The following is a 22,632-nucleotide window of genomic DNA, read 5'->3' on the forward strand; positions in this document are numbered from 1 at the left end:
GGCAAATGATGAACATAATCCAAAACTAAAAATAAACAGATTTTTAAAAATGTGGTGTTTAACCAAGAAAAACGTATAATTGTTGATGTGGTGAAGTTGCGAAATCACACTCTGTGCTGTTACACAAACAAATTCCACGTTTCACGTTGGGCAGGATCATACCACCATGGTATGTTATGTGTTATTGCATACATAGTGCTGTATTCATGCCTTGATAAAAACAAGGCATGCTTTCTTAATGGAGAAACATAGAATTGTATCTAGAGTATATCATGGTTGTTGGGTCTGGATGGTTTCAGCTTGCAACATTAAAAAGGCAGTTTCAACTTTGATTTAAAAAAAAAAAAAAAGCTAGTAGTTATGTTTATTTGAGAAAATCTTTGAAATAATCGGAATCAGTCCGGGAATTATATGGTTCATAATAGATTCAATGTTTAAGAAATCTAATGAAGATAGAACACTGACATTAATAACCATAAATTATCTTTACCACAAGTAAAGACTTAATAACAAATGCAATAACTGTAATGAAATAATTTATTTACAACTGAATTGCAATCAATAATGGAAATAAAGAGGAAAGAGGAAATGCATACTTTTAAACATGGAAAGTTTTGACCACCTGGCAGAGGTGATCAGTTCTTTAGCTAAAATATCCAGATATTTAGCAGAATTCCGTCTTCAAAAGCCCCTTAAACACTATCCACAAAACACCCCAGACACTGATGATCCATAAAGTGTCTATCATGTGCTTTTCCTTGGAAACAGTCTCATTTTTCACCAAACATGCCATTTGTGCATGGCCAAAACTGCTACTGACTTTTTTAATGGAAGATTCTTTGCACCTGATTATCCTGTTATATTAAAGTTTCTCTAGCTTCTGAAGCTGCAAAGCAAAGTGGAATGAAGCAGTTACTTGGGATAATGCATAAGAAATGTATGTATTTGAAATGCAATATAATCCAAGTTCCTTATGTATTTATTTACCTCACCATTCTTGTTGAGTGGGTCTGTGAATGTGTGGTATGTGGCATGGCTCATGCAGGTACATCTTGACGTTGCTACTGTTTGACCTACAATAAACTCTATCGAGCACAAAGGAAATAGCAGGTACTACTTTGGTTGTTGAATACATTTTTTACTGTTTAAAACAAATTTGCAGATGTGATCCTCCAAAGAAAGGTAAATGAATGTATCAAATATTGCTGCCATTTGCAAGAAATTGCTCCTGAAAAAAAAGAAGGAAATCTCAGTTAGTGCTAAATGGTTCATATGGCATAAGCTAAGGGAGTAAAACTGGCCATGCCCTCTCCTGTAGCACCCCCGCTCCCGTCAGTCACGGCGGCACTCGTCAACCATGGGCATCTTTGAGCTCATGTGGATGGCTGGCTCAAAGTTTCTCAGAGGAAGCATGTTAGGCTTCACCGTTCCTGGTTGGTAGCTGCCATATGACAGGGGAGAGCTGTCTGGGAGAATTGGCAGGTGACCAAAATTAGGGGAAAATTTTGAAGAAGAAAAAAAAACCCAACTAATGGCTTAGATTTCAGCTTGTTATATGTTTTCTTGCCCCCCAAATCAAGCTTTTTGTTGTAACCCCTACAAGTACATTACTCATATTAAGTTGGTAGTTGCTAGCACCAGACATATTTGCAATCTAATTACATGCTAATTTAAAACCCTTGCAGAGATCAGAAAACACATGGAAGTATTATTATGCATTTTCTTTTTGTCCTGATCAAATTTTTAACTAAGTGTACACATATGCAAGATGGCTGCCCTATGTTTCCTGCAGTTGTTGTGAGCATTGCTTGTATGCATCCTCGGAAATTAATGCTATTCAATTCCCACGGCTCTGTGTGTGCAGAGTTTGCATGTTCTCCCCGTGCTGCGGGGGTTTCCTCTGGGTACTCCGGTTTCCTCCCCCAGTCCAAAGACATGCATGGTAGGTTGATTGGCATGTCTAAATTGTCTGTAGAGTATTAATGGGTGTGTGAATGTGTGTGTGGTTGTGTGCCCTGCGATGGATTGGCACCCTGTCCAGGGTGTACCCCGCCTTGTGCCCAATGCTCCCTGGGATAGGCTCCAGAGCCTGTCCCTGAGAAGGATAAGCGGTATAGAGGATGGATGGATGGATGGATATTTGGATATCTCCCGTGATGGATGCAGATGGATATCTGCATATCTCCCGTGACCCTGAGAAGGATAAGCGGTATAGAAAATGGATGGATGGATGGATATTTGGTTGCATATCTCTTGCTTGCAATAACTGCATCAAGCCTGACTCACTGACATCACCAGATTGGTGTTTTTTTCTTTTGTGATGCTTTTCAAGGCTTTTAAGGCAGCTTCTTTCAGTTGTTTGTTTCGGGGGGATTATCCCTTCAGTCTCCTCTTCAGGAGGTGACGTGCATGCTCAATTAAGTTAAGGTCTGGTGAATGATTTGGCCAGTTTAAAACCTTCCACTTTTGTGGCCTGTGGAGGTTGTTGGTGATGTCACTGACTGTTGATTTTGGCTTTTTTTCTTCATAGTTTTCACAATGTTTCTTTCATCAGTTGTTGTTGTTTTCCTTGGCTGACCCATTCAGTGTCTGTTGCTCAGTACAACAGTGGTTTCTTGCTTTTTCAGGACATTCTAAATTGTTGTATTGGCTATGCCCAATGTTTGTGTAATGCTTCTTATGGATTTTCCCTCTTTTCTCAGCTTCAAAATGGCTTTCTTTTCTCCCATAGATAGCTCTCTGATCTTCATGTTGAAAGAAAGACAGAGCTCCTCAGTCAGTTTGGCATCTCTATGCATGAAGTTGATAAACATACATTTCATCGTGGAAACCAGGTGAACAGAGATGTTTTGGCTCTGATGAACCATCTAGTGGATGTTCATTTGAATTCTCTAGATGTACATACACTAGATGTACTGTATGTGAACAATGCTGCTGCTGCTTTTGCATGTGCACATAAACTCATGTGTCAAGTATAAACTGGACTTTATAATGCAAGAACATATCAACTGGTCCAGATTTATATACCTCGCTATTGTAACTATACACTTTAGCTATTAGTTTAATTGTAGTTACCGAGTAATTAACTCAGTAATTAACCCAAGTTACTAAATAATATGCTTTAAAATGAATTACTGGGTGGCACGATTGCTGTGTCACAGCTCCAGGGTCCACCATGACCCTGAGCAGGATAAAGCAATTACAGAAGATGAAGGAATCAAATGAATGATTGTATCACTACATACACAATATACAGAAAGGAGCTGTAAATGCAATTGTCTGTACAATTCAGTTTTTTGCTTTCATTTAGAAATATGACTGCTTGTACAGAACACTGCCATACCTGTAATTCCAGGACATGCAGATATACCAGGAGTCAAAATTCCAAGAAATGCGCAACACACCTTCATGTCACTCAGCACTCTGTTGTTGTGCAACTCTTATGATACTGGCACTCATTCAACACGTTATATTGTAATGATTCATGCATTATATGCACTTTGTATGGCTTTTTGCTGCTGCCATGCTACACTACTGCTCTATATAATGCATCCAGCTCATTTGACTCTTTTTTTAAATGACTTTTGTAGGAAGTGATTTAGTCACAGACTGAGACTGAATGCGGTGTAAATGCTACAAAAGAGAAATTCTGTTGTGTTAAACTTTTTTGCTTTGTTGATCTGAACACTGTCTAATTTTCTGATTGCTGCTTTGCATAGCTAAGCTGGTGTTTATGGTTGTATTCATTCATTTTCAAGTGGAAATCTGGAATATTTTTGAGAAAAGGTGAGACTTGTATGTACACCAAAAAAATGGCTTCTCCAAGTCAAGCATGTTGCCTCATTCAGGGTTTTAGGTGTGGACGAAAGCCTGAGTGCCACAAGTGCCTTATGAGCCCCCATAAGTGTCTTAAATGACTGTCCCAGCTACTGTCCTTCTACTTGAGGTTTATAAGGAACCAACAAGTCCATTTTTCACCTAAAATCCAAAACTTACTTCAGACAGAAAATGTCTTTCTCAATTGTTTCACAACTTAAACGGAAACACCTCCTTGTCAGCTTGACATGTTGCGTGACCTCAGTCACAAGCTCTGTTTATGTAAGCAACATTCTCTTAATTCAAGCTGTTAAAACAGTGCAACAAGCTATTAAAACAGTGCAAACTGTTCACTCTGTCATAAACCTGCTGAAGTGGATGCCATTTTCATGAATTGCAACTTAAAAGTAACATTTTGTACATGCCTGTAAGTGATAACAAATCTTTATTGAGACATTAACATGCAAAACTAAGTTGTGTGATGCGGGCACACTGAATGCTGAATGCTAAAATGCTGTCTGTCAGCATCATGTGATTACCTCCCATGTCACCATCACCTCCTATGCTGTTGCTGTCTGCCACCTGTCATAATCAGCTGATAAGCTAACATTCCGTTCTGCCAGCTCAGCCTCACCTAATCATTTGTGACCGGATACCCCAAAAGAGTACATTCCAGGCCCAGCACTTACATACATTGAGTTACAAGGCGACCATTTAGACCAAGGACTATACTGAGTGAGTGGATTATTATGTTATGTAAGTGACACTTATCATGTGTGCTCTGGAGAGGAAATGATAAAAACATTTTAAAGAATGTGAAAGTTGACTTAATAGGATCATAGACACTAGGAACGCCTTGTTAATGAGCTTGTATGCAAACACATGATTAGATGGTGCTATGTGTAAAATTGATTCACTTAGATGTGTCATTGCGGGGTGTTGTGGGATATGATCCACTACTGTAATATAATAGAAATGAGAAGAAATGCAGAAATGCGTTCTTGTTTGTTCACTTTAATCTTTTATCATTTACAGCAGTGGTTCTCAAAGTCTGGGGATGGCCATGATTTCTTGTTTGTTTGTTTCTTTAAATTTTGTTACAGTGGTGGAAATAACAAAACACCTTAATCAGAGGTATTCAATTTATTATTGAGTTCTTAATGACTCTTTTACTGGTCACTTAAATAAATTTATCCCAATCCCCAGTAGCTCAAAATGGATCTATAAATAAAGTCAGTTTGGACCTAATGTGTTCTGTCAGTGTAATGCACCTCTGATTTGGAAAAATCTATATCTACTTCAGCAATCTGTGATGCAATCTATTATTTATTTCTCCAAGAAATTATGTCTAAAAATCGGTTATTGTCAAGCAAATTTTGCAAAGAGTTCAGGACAGATTCGGAATGGATTTTATACTCAGGTTGCATGGGTGTCTATGTAAAATGTTATGCACCAAGCATAGATATAGTATATGTATCTGAAAAACTATGCCAACACCTAAAATGTAGGTTTGTTTAATAACCTGGCAACTTAGTGTAAAGAACCTATTGTATGTTTTGTGTCAAGTTCAGTTTGTGTTGGTTTGATCTAGACTGCTGTGGGTGTGCTGCACTTTCTGCAGCAGAGATCCAGTACAGCGATGTATAGTTGCAATCAAGTGGTTTCCCCAAATTCAACTGAAAATGCAACTTATAATGACTTCTCCAGTTATAAATGTATTCAACTCCCTGAATAGAATCCAACAGCACAAATATGAAAACAGGTGTTGTCTCAAGCACACCTGATGCAACTAATCAAGGGCTTCACTAGTTGCACCAGGTGCGCTTGAGCTAGAACACATGAAATACTTAAAACTGGCTAGGGGTAGAAAATGTATGAAATACCTGGACAGGGAAGAAAAAGGAAGCTATCAATGGCTGAAACCAGATTTCTGAGAAGGCAGGTAGTGAAAAACACTCCAGTGACAGCAAAAGACCTGGTGGCAACAGGTACTGCGGTTTCAGTGAGCACAGTAAGGCTCATACTAAACGACATATTTTTATGTTTGAAGTGATAATACTATTCTACTATGTTATGAAATGGCGCACTTATATAGCGCTTTTATCCAAAGCGCTTTACACACTGTGTCTCATTCACACACACACACACACACACACACACACCAATTGTAGCAGGAGCTGCCATGCAAGGTGCTAGCTTACTATCGGGAGAAACTTGGGGTTTAGTGTCTTGCCCAAGGAGTCACCTGGACCTGGAATCAAACCGCCAACCCTACGATTAGTGAACAACCCACTCTACCAACTGAGCCACAGCCGCCCCAAACTGTTTCTATACTAATGTTGCCACTGTGTGAGTGTGATGATTTACACATGTACTACACAGGATGTAACGCATTCTAAGACACGTACCTCTGAGTTCGGAATGAGGAAGTGACGACACTGTCCAGCCCAGTGCACAGACAGCACATACTCCTGTTTTTGTTTGATTTTTTTCATTGCAAACAGGTGAAAGTCTGTACATTTTGACAGTAAACCTGATTTGCAATAGGAGTTGAATAATTTTCATTGCAACTGTATGTTATGAAAACAGTGTCACTAGGCAAAAAACAATTATATGCCATTTAAACTGTTTTAATACACATCCCCTGCACGGCTATCTGGCTGGCTATAAATATATGATAATTGAATATGATTGAGTGCATTTGACAAATGATTTTATTTTATTTGAATTGTGTGGAGTTTACATAGACGTGTGGTTTTCTGCTAAGCTTACTTTCTGGCAAGGTTTTCCATGTGACATATTTGCTTTGAAGTGACAGGTTCGATAATTTCGGTTTGGTAATCAATATCCACTTTATGTGCTACTCTATGCTAGGTATTCCCTGTGGTCATGAATGACATAAGGATTTCATGTGTACATATGTTGCCATAATGCACTTGAATGCTCATGTCCAATATCAAACTTTTTTGGATATCATATGGCATATTTACTTTCATGTTTGCCCCGCACCTCCAGGGTTAGGGGTTCGCTTCTCACCCCTATCCTGCACACATGGAGTTTGAATATTCTCCCCCTGCTTTGGGGTTTTCCTCTGGATACTCTAGTTTCCTCCCCCAGTCCAAAGCCGGGCCTTCTAGGCTGATTGGCATTTCCAAATTGTCTGTAGTGTGTGAATGGGTGTTTGAATGTGTTTGCAATTGTGCCCTGCATCACGGTTGGCACCCTGTCCAGGATGTCCCCCGCCTTGTGCCCTGGGATTGGCTCCAGGCTCCAGGCATCCTTTTAAACAACTGGTAAAGGTAACAAAGGGTATCATTAGGAGCTACTGAATCTTTAATCTATAGTATAGGTGACACTGGTATTCTAATTATAGAGATATCTGACAGATTAGACCTTGTGGACACATTTGACTGGACCCCATGAAAAAAAGAAAAATTAAGAGCCAAAAAGTTTAGCATTAAATTGCTGCGGTGGAAAGCTGTCCCAACGAAATCATACTGAAACAGGAGGCATCATTACTTCCGCACAGTCCCATGTGACATTTAAAATAAATAAATAAATAAACTGTACATGTAAAAGTTGTTTAATTGTAAATTAAAGGAAATATGTAAAAATGTAATATGCATTATAGTTGGCTCTGTTTTGAGACACATTTATTCCGTAGCTGAATATCAAATGCACGGCATAGGTGTTGAGCACAGCAATGATTTATATTATACCCTAGCAAGAGTTTGTAAATGATTTTTAATTTATATGTGATATAAAAGTGCATTTGGGGTTACAGCAGATGAATATAAACCTGTGATTTGCCTTGCAGCAAGCACTATTGTCAGAGCTGCTGTTGTAGAAAATTCATCAACACCTGACCAATCAGAATCAAGAACTCAACAGTGCTGTAGTATAAATGAAAATAAATATGATTAACCCTTGTAACTTGAAAATCATCTCTGGAAAGGGATCTGCATGAATTCTATGTGTTCTGATGATAGAAGAGAATAATGTTAGAACATGTTCACTAGTGCTGTATGATGAGTTATTCTGAGGGGGTGTGTTGGCTTTCGCGTACTGTGATTGGTTGTACTATTGTGGAATGTGGAAAGAATGTTCCATGTAAGAATTATAACTGAAGAGGGAGAAAACAATAACATTTAAAGTAATTAAAAAGGTTAAAAAATAAATCAATCAAAAGGTTTCCTAAGGCAGTCTCTAGCTCTGTAATCAGTTCTTTCACACTGACAGTGCTGGGAGTCACATGTTCTGCTGGCATGTAACCACATGAGCACATGTGACCAGCAATCGTTGGAATGTTGCCCCGATAACAATTTTTTTTTGTTTAGTCAGACGTCATTCACTGTTCAGCTTTGCTCTAAGGATGGGACCCTGCTTAGACTGTCACAATGACATCTCATTTATCTACTAATCCATCTGTGACTTCAAACTACACAGATGCCTCTTTCCACCTCAGAAATCTACAGATAACAGCACGTCAGTCAGTTTTCAGGGTGGATTGTCATGTGACTCAAAGCACAAGCTGAAACCTATGCACATAATGCAAACACAAGCATTGGGCAGTGTTAATTAAAAAGATTTGGGTTGGTCTACTTGGAAGAAGAAATAGGTGCAGACTGATTAAAGGCTGTGATTCAGTGGTTGAACAAGTTCAAAATGCTGAATGTTCTGCGTGAAAAGGTTGAAAACATAATTAGTCATTTTAAACGCTACAGTTGTCTTTGTTCTTTTTTTATTGCGGCAAAGCTGTACCTGGTTAGGGTTTTTAGAGTTATTTTGTCACTCAAAGCAATTACATCATTCTCCAGAACCATCCAGAGCCAACATTTTTTTTAACTATGAGCCACAAATTAAAATACACTTTAGATTTTAATAGTGGAATTTTTTTTATCAGGCCTACATCATTAATCCAGTGCAATTTAAAACTTTTTTTTATGTATGTGTGTGTATATCTCAGAATAAAAAAGAAAAGATATGTGAAAGATCTCCATGCATAAGGACATTTCTCTGCAGGAAAGGTTTATGTCTTTGTCTGAATGTTTGCAAATGCCTGTACTTGTTTTAAGGCTATTTGATGCAAGCTAATTGTATCTGTTAGGAAATAAATAATAATAATAATAATAGGTAAAATACTACAAAATCTTCATTGTAGTTGAAAAAAATATTTATGTTTGAATTTATAATTCTATTGAAACAGTTAGCATTTATACAACACTGTGCAAATATCTAGAAAGTAAACTTAGGTGACACTTCAATAAGGTACAATAATGTATGATAAAAAGTTGTCTTCCCCTGCAGGTTTTTAAAACCTGTTCATTTGATTAAGATTAAGATCAGTAGTAAAGTAGTAGAGTCAGCTACTGAGTCAAATTTACTCACTAGCATGTGCCAGACATACTGTATGCTTGATATTTAATGTGTTGATGCTCAATTTTTGCCATTTGAGTAAAGAATATATTTATTGACTTCTTCTGAATGCTAATCAAACTAAGCAGCTGTTGAATAGTTCAATGCAAATACTTCAGTGAATTCAAGTTTATTTAGGGTTTAAGAAAAAGTGTTATACAGACAAACCGGGCAACCTGTACTTAATGCTGATGGGATTAGGGTTAGTTGGCACATTTGGCATATAGGAGCCAATAAATAAATATATATAAAAAAGGTCAAACTAATGTCACCTGTCCATTTTTTTCTTACATCTGTAAACCTTAAAATATATTTCCCTTTATGAAATATAATGTGGAAAAAATAATAATCTGCTAGTCATTCATTTATTTCTATTTTGTGTTTGTTCCTTAATGAGAATTGGCCAGAACATATAGAGCAGTGTTGAGTGATTTTAATCTTAATATGCTATAGCGACTAATGAAATCAGATGCAATTTTTTTTTAATTCACTTTAATTTTTACTTTAAAATGTTACTTTGCTTTCACATTCAAAGCTGAACATATCTGTCATAATTTTACAAAATAATCAATTTCTTTTCCCCTGGATTTCCAATTTTTTCACAATAAATTTTATTCTGGTTAATTATTCACTTTATTCAATATAAATATTTTCACAATTAAAGTCGTTTCTTCTTACAGTTCACAGGTAGAAATGTCATCACTCATGCCTTTCAGATATTCATCAGAAACCATGTCTGCTGACTTCTTTCTTTTTACTGAGTCATGTGCAATAGATGCATTTGAAACAGTCAAACAGGTGTCCGGCTGAGACACACCTCTAAAGAGTCACCTATATATATCTCTGCACATAGCGTCTCTTTACACAAACTCCTGCATGAAAGGTATCCTGTAACCAGTCTTTGGACTTCAATTATAGTCGCAATGGGAAACTGTTGCCAGAGTTGGTGGAACTCTCCGAAAAACACTGATATCCGGATCAGCCTGCCGGCTGTTTGCTTTGTTTGGCAAACTGCCATGATCATCCTGTTTGGGGTCTTTGTGCGTTACAATGAAGAGTCTGATGCTCACTGGTCTGAATTTATGAAAGAGAAGAATATTTCAAGTAATATTGAAAATGATTTCTACTACAGATATCCAAGTGAGTATGGATTTATTCTACTTTGATTTATTTATGTACTTGAACAATTTATGAAATCTTGTTTTAGATTCTAAATAGTATCTATTATATTGTAATGATATTAACAGTATTCTTCATTCTTTCTACATCTAATATTGTATATAAAAGAAAAAGAAACACTTATGACCAGGAGTTAATCTGCCCAGAGACTGAAAAACTGTTTTATTCTCAGCTCTGTGGTAATATTACACTTAAAAATGTATTAATGTAGCTCAACTGATTTCTCAATTGACAACTTATGTTGTCTCATTGATTCCGTAATCAAATCTAAAGGCCGAACTGCAGTACTTTTTCTCCTAACCCTGCAAATGAACTGTAAAGGAAACTGCAACAATAAATATGTTGTCATTATTTAAGTGAGGCTGTTGGCTGTGAACCAAGTAAGCTTAATGTGACAAAAGACTTCCACCTCAGAGCCTCGATTCTTCTCTAATACTGCCACCTTTTTTCCCTCCTCTTTTGTTTGTTGGACAGGTTTCCAAGATGTTCATGTCATGATCTTTGTGGGTTTTGGCTTCCTCATGACTTTTTTGAAGCGCTACAGCTTTGGTGGAGTGGGCTTCAACTTCCTTATTGCTGCTTTTGGGCTTCAGTGGGCCCTGCTGATGCAAGGCTGGTTCCACTCACTGGACCCAACAGATGGCAAGATTAAGATTGGAGTAGAAAAGTAAGAACTGGCTTGACTAGTTCATTTGAATGCAACTTGAACCTGAAATGTCTGCTCCGTGTCAATGTTTGGCATCAAAGCTTTCAATAATAATAATGCAATGAACTATTTTTAATTTAATGTATATGTTATCTTTCTATCTCTAGTATCATCAATGCTGACTTCTGTGTGGCGGGGTGCCTAATCGCGTATGGAGCTTGTCTGGGAAAAGTCAGTCCTGTACAGCTGATGGTGTTAACTCTGTTTGGAATCACCTTATTTGCAGTAGAAGAGTACATCATCCTCTATCTTTTGAATGTATGTGCCACTGGTATACAATTATAAAACTGGACTGAGCATAATTTCATGTATATTTTGTGAAACCACATTCTATATATCCACTCATGTCTAGAAATCCTATTGATTATGGTTATCTGATTGTAACATTCCTACAGGCCAAAGATGCTGGTGGCTCCATGGTCATCCACACATTTGGAGCATATTATGGTCTGACAATATCGTGGGTGCTCTATCGACCAACTTTAAACCAGAACAAACGTCTGCAAGGATCCACTTACCACTCTGATGTCTTTGCTATGATTGGTGAGAAAATATTCATTTCCAAACACAGAATATATAATAAGTATAAAATCTGGTAACAATGACTATAATCTTCTTTTGCTCCAGGCACTCTCTTCCTCTGGATGTACTGGCCCAGTTTCAACTCTGCCATTGCACATCATGGAGATGGGCAACACCGAGCTGCCATCAACACGTACCTGGCCTTGGCATCCAGCGTCCTCTCTACCTTCGCCATATCTAGTCTTTCTGCCAAGAAGGGCAAATTAGACATGGTAATTCAACATGCCTCTCAAAAAGTGTATTTTAGGTCATGTATATGTATGAAGGACACTTGAAATCATGTCAGGTAAAAGATGTAACATGCATAATCTCTTGATTAGGTTCATATCCAGAATGCCACCCTGGCTGGAGGTGTTGCAATGGGAACTGCAGCTGAATTTATGATCACACCATATGGCTCACTTATTGTTGGCTTCCTCTGTGGGCTCATCTCTACTTTTGGCTACCTAGTGTTAACTGTAAGTGTTGCAAGAGGATACATCTGACTGTTCTGCTAAATGTAAACATTTTTATTGTACCACTAAAATGCTTGGTTCTACACACAGCCATTCCTCGAGAAAACCTTGAAGATCCAGGACACTTGTGGGGTCCATAATTTACATGCCATGCCAGGAGTCCTTGGAGCAATTGTAGGTGCCATTACAGCTGCCAGTGCCAGCGAGTCTGTCTATTCACATGAAGGGTAGGTGTGCTTGACACATAAATAGGTTTCCAAATTTATTAAGTGAACTGACAAATTAAATTATATTGCCTTTTCCAAGCAATGGAAAGTTTTTGATAATAAAACAAATAATGAAATATCATTAATATATAAAATTTCAGATTGATCAGCACATTTGGATTCACGGGTAAATTTGCAACAAGGTCGCCACAAACACAGGGAGGCTATCAGGCTGCTGCTCTTTTTGTGGCTCTTGCCTTTGCACTAGTTGGCGGAGCAATAGTGGGTAAGTATGTTTCAGTGCATATAATCGATTGAAAAGTGATGCAATTTAGGGAGCATTGGTCAAAAATGTCTGAAGCACCTTTAAACACATATTTAATTACCACTAACCAGCTATCATCATAAAAAGTAATTACACAGAAAATATCACTGGAGAAAATGTTTTTTTCTGGCTTGGTCCTTAACCAACTGATGAGTTCCTCCAGAAAATTGAGCTCCTTACCACCTGCCGTTTGGAATTTTTTTTTTTATAAGAACAGCATATCTGTTTTTAGTATCCTAAACTATTAATAATTTGGATCTGTAAATTGTGGAGTTCTGAAGTTGTTGTTTTCTTCAATATTTGCAGGTTTTATCCTGAAACTGCCTATATGGGGAGACCCAGCTGATGATAACTGCTTTGATGATGAAGTGTATTGGGAGGTAAGTGATATGACAAAATTCAATAGCAATTCTGTCTGTCTTTACCACATTTAAATGTTTAGGTATCTAAATGGACGGAACTTAAAAATATGTCAGAAATTAAATTGTTATGGGAATTTGTTTTTGTGCAGCTACCTGAAGATGAAGAACATATCTCGCCAATCCTGGAATACAACAACCACTTTGCTAACAAACAATCTGATACATGTATGTGAGTAATATATAGTAAAATTCATACTAATAGTATTTCAGTAAGGCTAGTAACAACAATGGATCACCTACAAGTTAATACTGATGAAAATCCTGTAAATTGGGAAAAAGTCATGTGCGTAAATTGATATATGTGAAGACTAGCTAATGTAAGCTTTGACTGATCAACTTCAAACCATATAATGGTTTAACATGCTTCTTAATATACAGATTATGCTGTCAAATTTTAAATAGCTTATTTATTCCAGTTACACACACACAAATGTACTTTTTTTTTTTTTTTTTTACATCAAGCAAGCCAACCCAAATAAATTTTAAGATAAATAGGACTAGACATACAACAAAGAAATTCTTCTGTATGAAACGAGGCGAGTCTCATCTGTGCATATGGAAGCCATAAGTCAAGGCTATGCAAAAGGAAGAATTTATATTACTGGAAGAGTTAAAACATGCTGCACTCAGGAGGCAATGGATAGTCAGAGACTGGGATGATGTTTTTAAGAAGATGAAGGTCGCTTTATAAGTCAGCTCGGTTTGCCCCAGTATCTTCTTTCACTGCTGTGCAGCACTTTAAAGCCAGCATTAATAGAACGAAAAGATGCTGTGTCATTCTTGTACATGTACAAGTTTTGTCTGGGCTTGGATTTCTTGTTTTTTTTTTTCAGAATTTTGACTGTAAATCTTACAGTCAAATCTTTAAGATTTGACTGTAGATCTAGTTTTCTAATTCAGTTTCTTTAAGTTTTTTTTTTTGTAGGTTTTTTTTTAGGAGGTTCCTAACCAAATTACTATGTTTTCCTCTGCTTGAATTGCTTTCTAAAAATAACTAAATGCAACTAATCTCTGAACTAATATAACTATATTTTAAAAAGGGTTTTTTTTCAATCCTGTTCAATAGGCGTAGTCAGTGTACTGTAATCATCCATATAGAAATGTGTGCTACTAGTTCCTGAAAACCTAATGTCTATAAACAAAAAGATAAGCAGATGTGCGTCTTCCATTTTAATGGAATAAAAATCCCCTGCCTTTTGTTTTTTAATGGCAGTGTCAGGTTTATTTGTAATGTTACCTACTTAATGTCTAAAACAGGATTTAACAGATTTAAAAAACAAAACAAAACAAAAAAAAATTTATCACTAAAAAATAGTGATACTAAATTAATAGAATTTAGTGATACAAAATGAACATTCTTTATGTTTCATTGTCAGTTTTCTTATATGTCATGTCCTTTATCATTTTTTAGGTCAGAGTCCAGCTTCTCCGTAGAGCAGAGCTAATCAGATTTGGAAAATTACACAGAGATGATGCAGATCACTGCTGAATGAAACCTGCTGGACGAGGCCTTGGCAACCAGGAAATCTATGATATAATAGCATTTTGCTTGATTTAACAGCCAAAAACTGAAAACTGAAAATTACTAGGTGCCATTTCTGTAATATTAATTGCTTTATTAACATTTTGCTGTATGTATGTATGTATGTATGTATGTGTGTGTGTGTGTGTGTGTGTGTGTGTGTGTGTGTGTGTGTGTGTGTGTGTGTGTGTGTGTGTGGTAAACAAATTTTGTTTTCATGGTTGATCATTGACAAATGCAGGTTTTTCAAGAAAGAATTAGCATATTTTGTTTAATGAACATATGTACAAAGGCTTGAGTTATCTTTTTCTTCTCTCCAGAATTGAGGCTTTATTACTGCCCTTATGTGTGATATTTATTCAGATTGTGCATCTTATTGTATTTTTAGGTTTGTGAATGTAACTGATTTTATTTAATGCCTTATGCATGCATTATTATTATTATTATTATCTGCTGGCATTAAAGTAAACATTTAAATTAATTGTATATTTTCCTATTGTTGCCCATCATGCACAATATTCATCCCAAATGCACATGGCTGAAAAGAAATTATACATTTGTATAAGTAATTCCTAAGTAATTCCTTAGCCAGTTTTTTTTTTTGTAAATATATGGCTTAATTCAGATATTTTGAATTATGAAGTTTTATTTTGAATTATTGAATGTGTAAATATAAAATACAATGAATGCTCACTTGTATTTTGTGAAGAGTGAAATATTTAGGCTTTTCACTTATGGGCTGCACTAACGGGGTAACAGTGAGTTCATGGAGTTTCTATCTACCCAACTGTTGCATTATGTGAAACAGTATGTGATTTGCTTTGATTAATGATACTTATAATTAAAGATGGCACTAATCCAATACCCAATGTTGGTATCGTGGTCAACACTAGCAAAAATAAATAAAAAATAGCATTGGAATAAGAATTGGATTTGAAAAAACATTCTGGAGCTGGAAGTGTTTACATGTAAAGAGACAACTGTTTTTTCTTTTCTGTGATGGGTTTGCACCCTGTCCAGGGTGTCTCCCGCCTTGTGCCCCGGGTCCCCTGGGATTGGCTTCAGGCACCCTTTGACCCTGTGTAGGATACGTGCTACAGAAAATGGATGAGTCATAAAAATCCCATGTTGTTGTTTTTTTAAATTTAGTACTGTCCTGAATAAACTAGTTCACGTAACATAGGTTTATATATAGTCCACAAGACAAAATGATCACAGGATGATCGGTGTAAGTTATTATTATTTTGTGTAAAGGACTTTATTTATTTATTTAATACTGCCCTTCAGAGGCTAAATATGATAGTTACATGTCTTCCAGAAGACAAAATGCTAACAATTTACACAGATTATCCCGTTCAAAGGTTTACACCCCCCTGGAGCTTAATGTATCGTGTTGCCTTCTTGAGCATCAGTGAATGTTTACACCTTATGTAATAGTTGTAGTAGTACAAGTCCCTCAGTTGTCCTCAATGTGAAAAGATGGCTCTGGTGTGGTGGCTTAGTGGTTAAGGCTCTGGGTTACTGATCAGAGTGTCAGGGGTGCAAGCCTCAGCACTGCCAAGCTGCCACTGTTGGGCTCTTGAGCAAGGCCCTTAACCCTCTCTGCTCCAGGGGCACTTTGGGGACACCATGAGGCTGACCCTGTGCACTGACCCCAACTTCCTGACATGCTGGGGTAAGTGACAAAAAGAATTTCACCATGCTGTAATGTATATGTGACTAATAAAGACTCATTAATATTATTATCTGAAAATTATATTGTTGGAAAGTGGTAAAATATGCAGAAGATGCTGGAAAAGCAAAGAATGTGCATGACCTGGAGGATTTTCCTGAAGAACAGTGGACATTTTAACTGCTCAGGACAAACAAGGGACTCATGAACAACTATCACAAAACAAAAAATACAGTCATGGCTCATCCAGGTTCATTCACACACAGTATTAAGAATCAAGGGTATGTAAACTCTTGAACGGGGTAATTTTTTTTATAAATTCGGCTATGATCTTGTCTTGTGGACTATATGTTAACATCTGTTATGTGAAATAGTTTATTCAGGACAGTACTAAATAAACAACAACATGGGATTTTTATGATCCCTCTTATTTTGTTAACAGCATTAAGATTTAGCAGATTCAGCAAAGGGTATGCAAACTTTTGGGCACAACTGTATATTTTGTGTATTATATTGACAATATAGGTGATTTTTGTGTGAAAGAGTTTAATTCTGAAGTGCTTCACATAAAAAAAATTAACGCGTAATAATATTTAAAGATACAATATAAAATGAATATTGATATCAGCTAATACTCAAAGTTTCAGGATCGGTATCGATATCAGAAAGAAAAAGTAATTTTGTGCTTTTATAACAATTGTATTCAGCAAGAAACATTATAGTGTATTATTGTAGAATATAGTTAGCTGTCCATGTCAAGAAAAGATTACAGTAGGTGTTTTGTGATTTTCAGAGATTTGGCAGACCTTTATTAAAAATCGATCACACTTAAATGCATTTTCTAACATGCCTCAGTTAACTTGGAAAGTTCTGAAGTAAGCAAACAAATCTTCTAGAATCAATGTCCATACTCCCACACCATTCTACAAATCATACATAAGTTATAGATTGTAGTTTTTCTTTCCAGTGTGCATGATTCATTTGTGGTCATTGTTCATTTCTGACTGTGTAGGGTGTGTAAAGCACCTCCCTCTCATTTATATAAAATGTTGTTTTGATAATGTGAGCTCCAACTTAAGCTCTGTTTTACAGCTTGATCTCCAACCTAAACTCAGAGATGTTTCTGTCACATGGCTTGATAGTTTTCAAACTCCAAGTCACCCTTCATATAAATGTCAAACAACATCCTGACTTTTTCCTCAAATATAATTCTATGGTAATGTTCTTCTAACACAATGTATTCCCATAGTCTAGACAAAACTTGGACAGAGCAGGACCCTTTTGTTAAAAAGTGCCCTGGTTAAGGTCTATAACAATTATACTTCATATATAATCTACTTTTTTTGCCTTCTTGGTGGTTTTGATTGTAGTTCAGTTGCACTGTTTTCCAAGAGCTGCTTCAGTGAGGCCCAACTGAACCAGCCTCACCCTGGGAATATAGCTAATGGGTTTTATTTCATCCCTCCTAACTGTCAGGGACAGTGAGAATCACCCGAATACCATCTTGTGTGTGTGTGAACACAAACATATTGAGACCTTTGTTTTCCATTACTACTTTCACTAGTGATTGCTTCCTCCCTGAGCAGGTCTGTTTTCCCAGTAGTGGAAGATCTCCATGATTTGGTCATGAGTCTGAGGTGACTGTGATTAAACCTGGGGTTTCTACTCATGGCCATAATGCAAAATTTTGTGAACCTGGTTGCCTTCAATGTAGGTGAATCTATAGAACATTCCAGGTTATGCCCAATACAGGCCTTACAGTGCATTTACATTTAGCAGACGTCCTTATTCAGAATGACTTACATTCTATCAATACCATATCCTCATGCAAGTTCAATGGGTCATGGTCCAAGAATATCATTGAGTGAAAAGCCTGTTAGTGGGATATTAGAATTTAGTACAGGGTTATGAAGCCCAGATCACCACCAAGGCTCATTGTCATTGAAACCAATGTCAACCGAACAAGAACTCAGTGAGAAGGTTGCAGAGAAAGATGGCTGTATGACAGTGGTATTTATTACAAATACCTTTATATATTCAACTTTAGAACTTTGTTGAAGGTCTCAGCATTTAAGCAAAAGCTCACAGCAAATTATACAGGTGATTCTCACTACCCCTGCTGATTATCCAGAGTTCATAGGAGCACAGTTATTTATGTAACTGGCATTTTTTCACCTTGGGTTTCAAGAGTTACATTATTACTCTTCTGAAGTAGTATAGTTCCCTGTAAATGCACTCATTAGCATGCCTCATTTAATCTGGACTGTTTTTAAGCAACCAAACAGTTCTTCTAGGTTCAATGCACATACTCTCACACTGTTATGCAAATCTTATAAATATTATAGATTATACTTTTTCTATCCATTGTGGTTGATTCGTTCATGTTCATTGTTCATCTCTGACTGTGCAGGTTGTGTAAAATACCTCCCTATTAGTTAATCACTTTGTTTTGTGATAACTCTAAGCTTGAATTCAAACCTAAACTCGAAATGTTTTTGTCACATGGCTTGACAGTTTCAAGACTCCAAGTCATCCTTCATGCAAATGTTGGACAATGTCCAGACTTCTTTTCTATAGAAATGATTTTCTATAGAATTGTTGCACATTGTGATCAATGTTGTCTTCTAACACAACATATTCACATTGTCTAGACACAGATACAACAGAGCAGGAACCTCTCAATATTTTCTTGTTAAGTTGGGCCCTCCTGTTAATATGTATAACAGTAGTAATTTTATATGGTATCTACCTGGTTTACAGAACAACAACATGCACCTGGAGAGTAGTCAAAAGCAATGTTCGGGTGCCCTATTTTCTCTGTCAGCAAGACACAATTAATTCAGTTCTGCCTGGGAATATAACCGATGGGTTTTGTCAGCTTGTGTTCCAAGACCTACATTATTCTTGGACAACTCTTCTGGTGCAGTTTCTTTTACTCTTAGTGTACTATTGAAAAACATGTGGCAAACTAAAGCTTTAGTTGTCCTGCATTTCTGAAATATAAATTGTATTCATTATGAGAAAATAATACAGAAACCAATTTGGGGGTTTATACCGCAATCCATATTAGGGCTGCTGATCTAGGCTCTTGTCAAGGTTTATAATGACCAAAGAAGGTAAAACTGTTAAATACACTAAAAATAAACTTTACTTAAGTTAAAATGTTGTGTCAAAATTTTATTTTAAAAAAGTAAATGTAAAATTAAATTTTTTAAAAGTGTCAAAAAAGGAACACTTTCTTCAAGCCATTCAACAACAGAGTGTGTGATTATGAATGGTAACATTTGGGTAAGTGTAGTGGGAGCGTTGTTGTCTTTACCAAACCTGTTTTCTGCCTTCAGAACAGCATGAATTTATTTGGGCATGGATTTTGTAAAATGCTGGAGATGTTGTGCAGGATGTGTTGTGTAGAACTGGTGCGCAGTAGCTGTTAAATGGACAGCTATCCATCTTGTTGTGAAATGCCCTTTGTACCCCATCCTAAAAGTGTTTGAAACGGGTCAGATCCATTGACTGTAAAAGCCACTGAAGCAATGAAAACTCACTCTTATGTTCTTGGAACCATTCATTTTATGGACTTGTTTGCTCACTTCCATTACTGATACTTGCATCAGCATGATGCCAAAGGAAACTTTGTCCAACCACGCAACTGTTTCCCTTTCCTCAGCTGCCAGGACACACACACACACACACACACACACACACACACACACACACACACACACACACACACACACACACACACACACACACACACACACACACACACACACACACACACACACACACACACAGACAGAGTGTCCTGTTCAAAAACAAACAAACAAACAAAAAAAAACAGCCAACAGAGCATCACTGTCTAAGGAGATTGCTGTAATACCTCAAACAAACCTCACAGACTCAAAAGAAGAATCATACCAGCCGTGTCATTTATGGGATTAATTTGTTAAATTCCATTCCTGAAAGTGATACCACCTATATACAGGTAAACATGCCTAGGTTACTTAATAAATTAGTATGTGCCTCCAGATTCCTCTGCCCAACTCATTGTGCAAGATAACCTCAGTTAATTATGTTTGAGTTGTTTGCAAAGCAGTTAGTGGAGAAATGAGATTTGAAATGACACTGTCAGTCAAATAACTAAGTCATAAATCGTTGGTGTTGGGACGAGAGCCAGTACTTTTGTTTCTTTTGAACGTTGGCAGTTTCTGTAAACCTGCGTCACAAACTGAGCCTAAGGCATTGAACCACTGCAGCTCATTTTCCCTGTTGAGGTTTACTTGAATCTTTTTTCTGGTTCTAGAACTTCACACGCAAGCACAAGAAACTGGGAACTGTTTAATTTTTACCTTCTACTGCACATATGGTGTAGTAAGAAACGTTACATCGCGTTTTATTTTATTTATTTTATTTATTTTTATTTCAGGGTGTATTTTGGGGTATGCTGCCATATGGCAACACCATACAACAATGGAACTAGGTGTACTGAACATTTAATACATTTTTGCCACTGCTGAAGAAGAGGTACACATTAGCGCGTTTATCTTTTCACTTTTCTTTTGTTCGGTCATGTCAGTGCAGAAAGTACTGCCAGACTACATTCCCCATCAGCCCCTGCACACCACAAGACCTCACAAAAACCTGAGTCACAGTAATGTCTAATGAGCACTAATATTTAAGTTCTGTCATTTGAAACACTCTTGGTCTCACGACTGTCGTGTTCATTTCACGTTCATGTGTGATTTCTCGTTTGCCAAGTTCTTGTTCATGTTTGTAGAGTTTCTATTTGTGTATTGCACTAATTAAATGTTTATCTGTACTTGCACGTCACATTATGTAGGCACAGAACAGAAGCAAGTGCAGGTATGGCAGTTTATTAAAATAATTAGAAGTACAGAGGATCAGGCAGGAAACAAAGTCCAAGGCAGGCGAGGGTCAAACAATCAGGCAAACAGGCTAAACTAGACAGAGCAGAGAATCAAGGTCAACAGGGTAAACAAAGTCTATAACCAGAAATGCAAACACGAGATCAGGCTTGGAAATACGACGGAGACTAAGCAACTGAGCGTAATACTTTGCGAAGTCATTCTATAGATCCAGTCTCTTTGTACTGTGGTTGTGAGTGCTGTGAATTGGTAACAGGTGTGTGTGATTAGAATGAATGTGAGTGTTCTGGGAGTTGTAATCCATGGCGGCCATGTTTGTAGGCTGCAGTGCAGGATGGGAAATATGGCATTTTATCCATCTCTGACTCATTACCCTGACAGTCATATGGGAGTTTTTCATTTAAAAATGGTCTAAGCTTACTTCAAAATGAAGCCTTCCCTCCCACTGAAATGAGATAGACATGATTTACATGTAGGAGTTTACACATTACATGAAGTACATTCCTCGAAGTACATACCTGTCTCCTGTTCCTGTGTGTCTGCTAAAACTGACTCTTCTTCATTTCTTGCACGATATACTCTGCCTTTCTTTCTCATACCTGAGATCAAAGATGTCTTAAGATGACATCTTTGTAGATTATGATTTTAAATAAAGTGCACAGTGTATAAAAATTGTGTTTTTGTGATTTCAATGGATTTCTATTGGAGTTTACACTTCACTCACATGCATGAGTGAAAAATAAAATAAAATAAAATAAAATAAAATAAAATAAAATAAAATAAAATAAAATGGAATTGTATAAGATCTTTACGCAACATGTCCGAGTCTGAATCTGCCTTTAGTGTTAAACAGGGAGATCATGGAACATTTTATTTAGCTTCTATTTGTTTACCCAGTTTATAAAGTGGCTGTGATAAGCATACACATATTGTGCTTAGGCTACTGTATTTGTTCTTCATAACATGGGCAAGTTTAATTAAAATAATGTGCGCTTGCTAGCTACATTAGTTAGCTTGGCTCGAGTAAGGTTTTGTTTCACTTTGGAAAAGCAGTCTAGCTGTAAGTAAATTAAAACAATAAATATGGTGTTTAAGTTTAGTATGTAACTCTTTGCACATGATATTAATTGTATATACTAATTTATACACCTTGGGTTCCATGACCAGTCCGAAATTATATTATGAACAATACTAGTTTGTCACCCAAAATAACAGAAAGAAGTAGCTTACAATTTCGAAGCATCATATGCTGCCTATATATTTCTTTGTAATATGACTTGTCTTTAGGGACTGTAGCTGCTTTTAGATGAGTTTTGGCATGTTCTTATTAGACAGCTGTGACACACATCTGACCCGTCCACTATAAATACCTCTTCAGTCAGCAGCTGGAAACACAATCTCCTAACAGAAAGGTGCCCTCGCTTTGGTTAACAATTTTGAACTTTT

The 22,632-nt window shown here is 36.8% G+C and overlaps 1 protein-coding gene across 2 annotated transcripts; it reads left to right on the forward strand.

Annotated features, from left to right (window-relative positions):
- The first annotated feature begins 10,080 nt into the window (after positions 1-10,080).
- On the forward strand, positions 10,081-15,492 carry rhcga (Rh family, C glycoprotein a). Of its 2 annotated transcripts, none has more exons than XM_017478390.3 (11): positions 10,081-10,371; positions 10,885-11,077; positions 11,224-11,374; positions 11,512-11,659; positions 11,744-11,910; positions 12,019-12,156; positions 12,244-12,380; positions 12,521-12,645; positions 12,991-13,064; positions 13,196-13,275; positions 14,518-15,492. In XM_017478390.3, exons 1-11 carry the CDS (start codon positions 10,155-10,157, stop codon positions 14,549-14,551), a joined length of 1,464 nt encoding a protein of 487 aa, XP_017333879.1. In that variant the 5' UTR covers positions 10,081-10,154; the 3' UTR covers positions 14,552-15,492. The 2 variants fall into 2 exon arrangements, with proteins under 2 accessions (XP_017333879.1, XP_017333881.1); XM_017478392.3 differs by having other exon boundaries at positions 13,196-13,271.
- The last annotated feature ends 7,140 nt before the right edge of the window (positions 15,493-22,632 follow it).

Source organism: Ictalurus punctatus, chromosome 10, assembly GCF_001660625.3.
Source record: "Ictalurus punctatus breed USDA103 chromosome 10, Coco_2.0, whole genome shotgun sequence".
NCBI lineage: Eukaryota > Metazoa > Chordata > Actinopteri > Siluriformes > Ictaluridae > Ictalurus > Ictalurus punctatus.

Bases quoted from the DNA above. Each gene is read 5' to 3' on its own strand.
- rhcga (XM_017478390.3), top strand. From the start codon at position 10,155: ATGGGAAACTGTTGCCAGAGTTGGTGGAACTCTCCGAAAAACACTGAT. The intron at 12,381-12,520 runs GTAGGTGTGCTT...ATAAAATTTCAG, and splicing joins TCTGTCTATTCACATGAAGG to ATTGATCAGCACATTTGGAT. The intron at 13,276-14,517 runs GTGAGTAATATA...ATCATTTTTTAG, and splicing joins AAACAATCTGATACATGTAT to GTCAGAGTCCAGCTTCTCCG.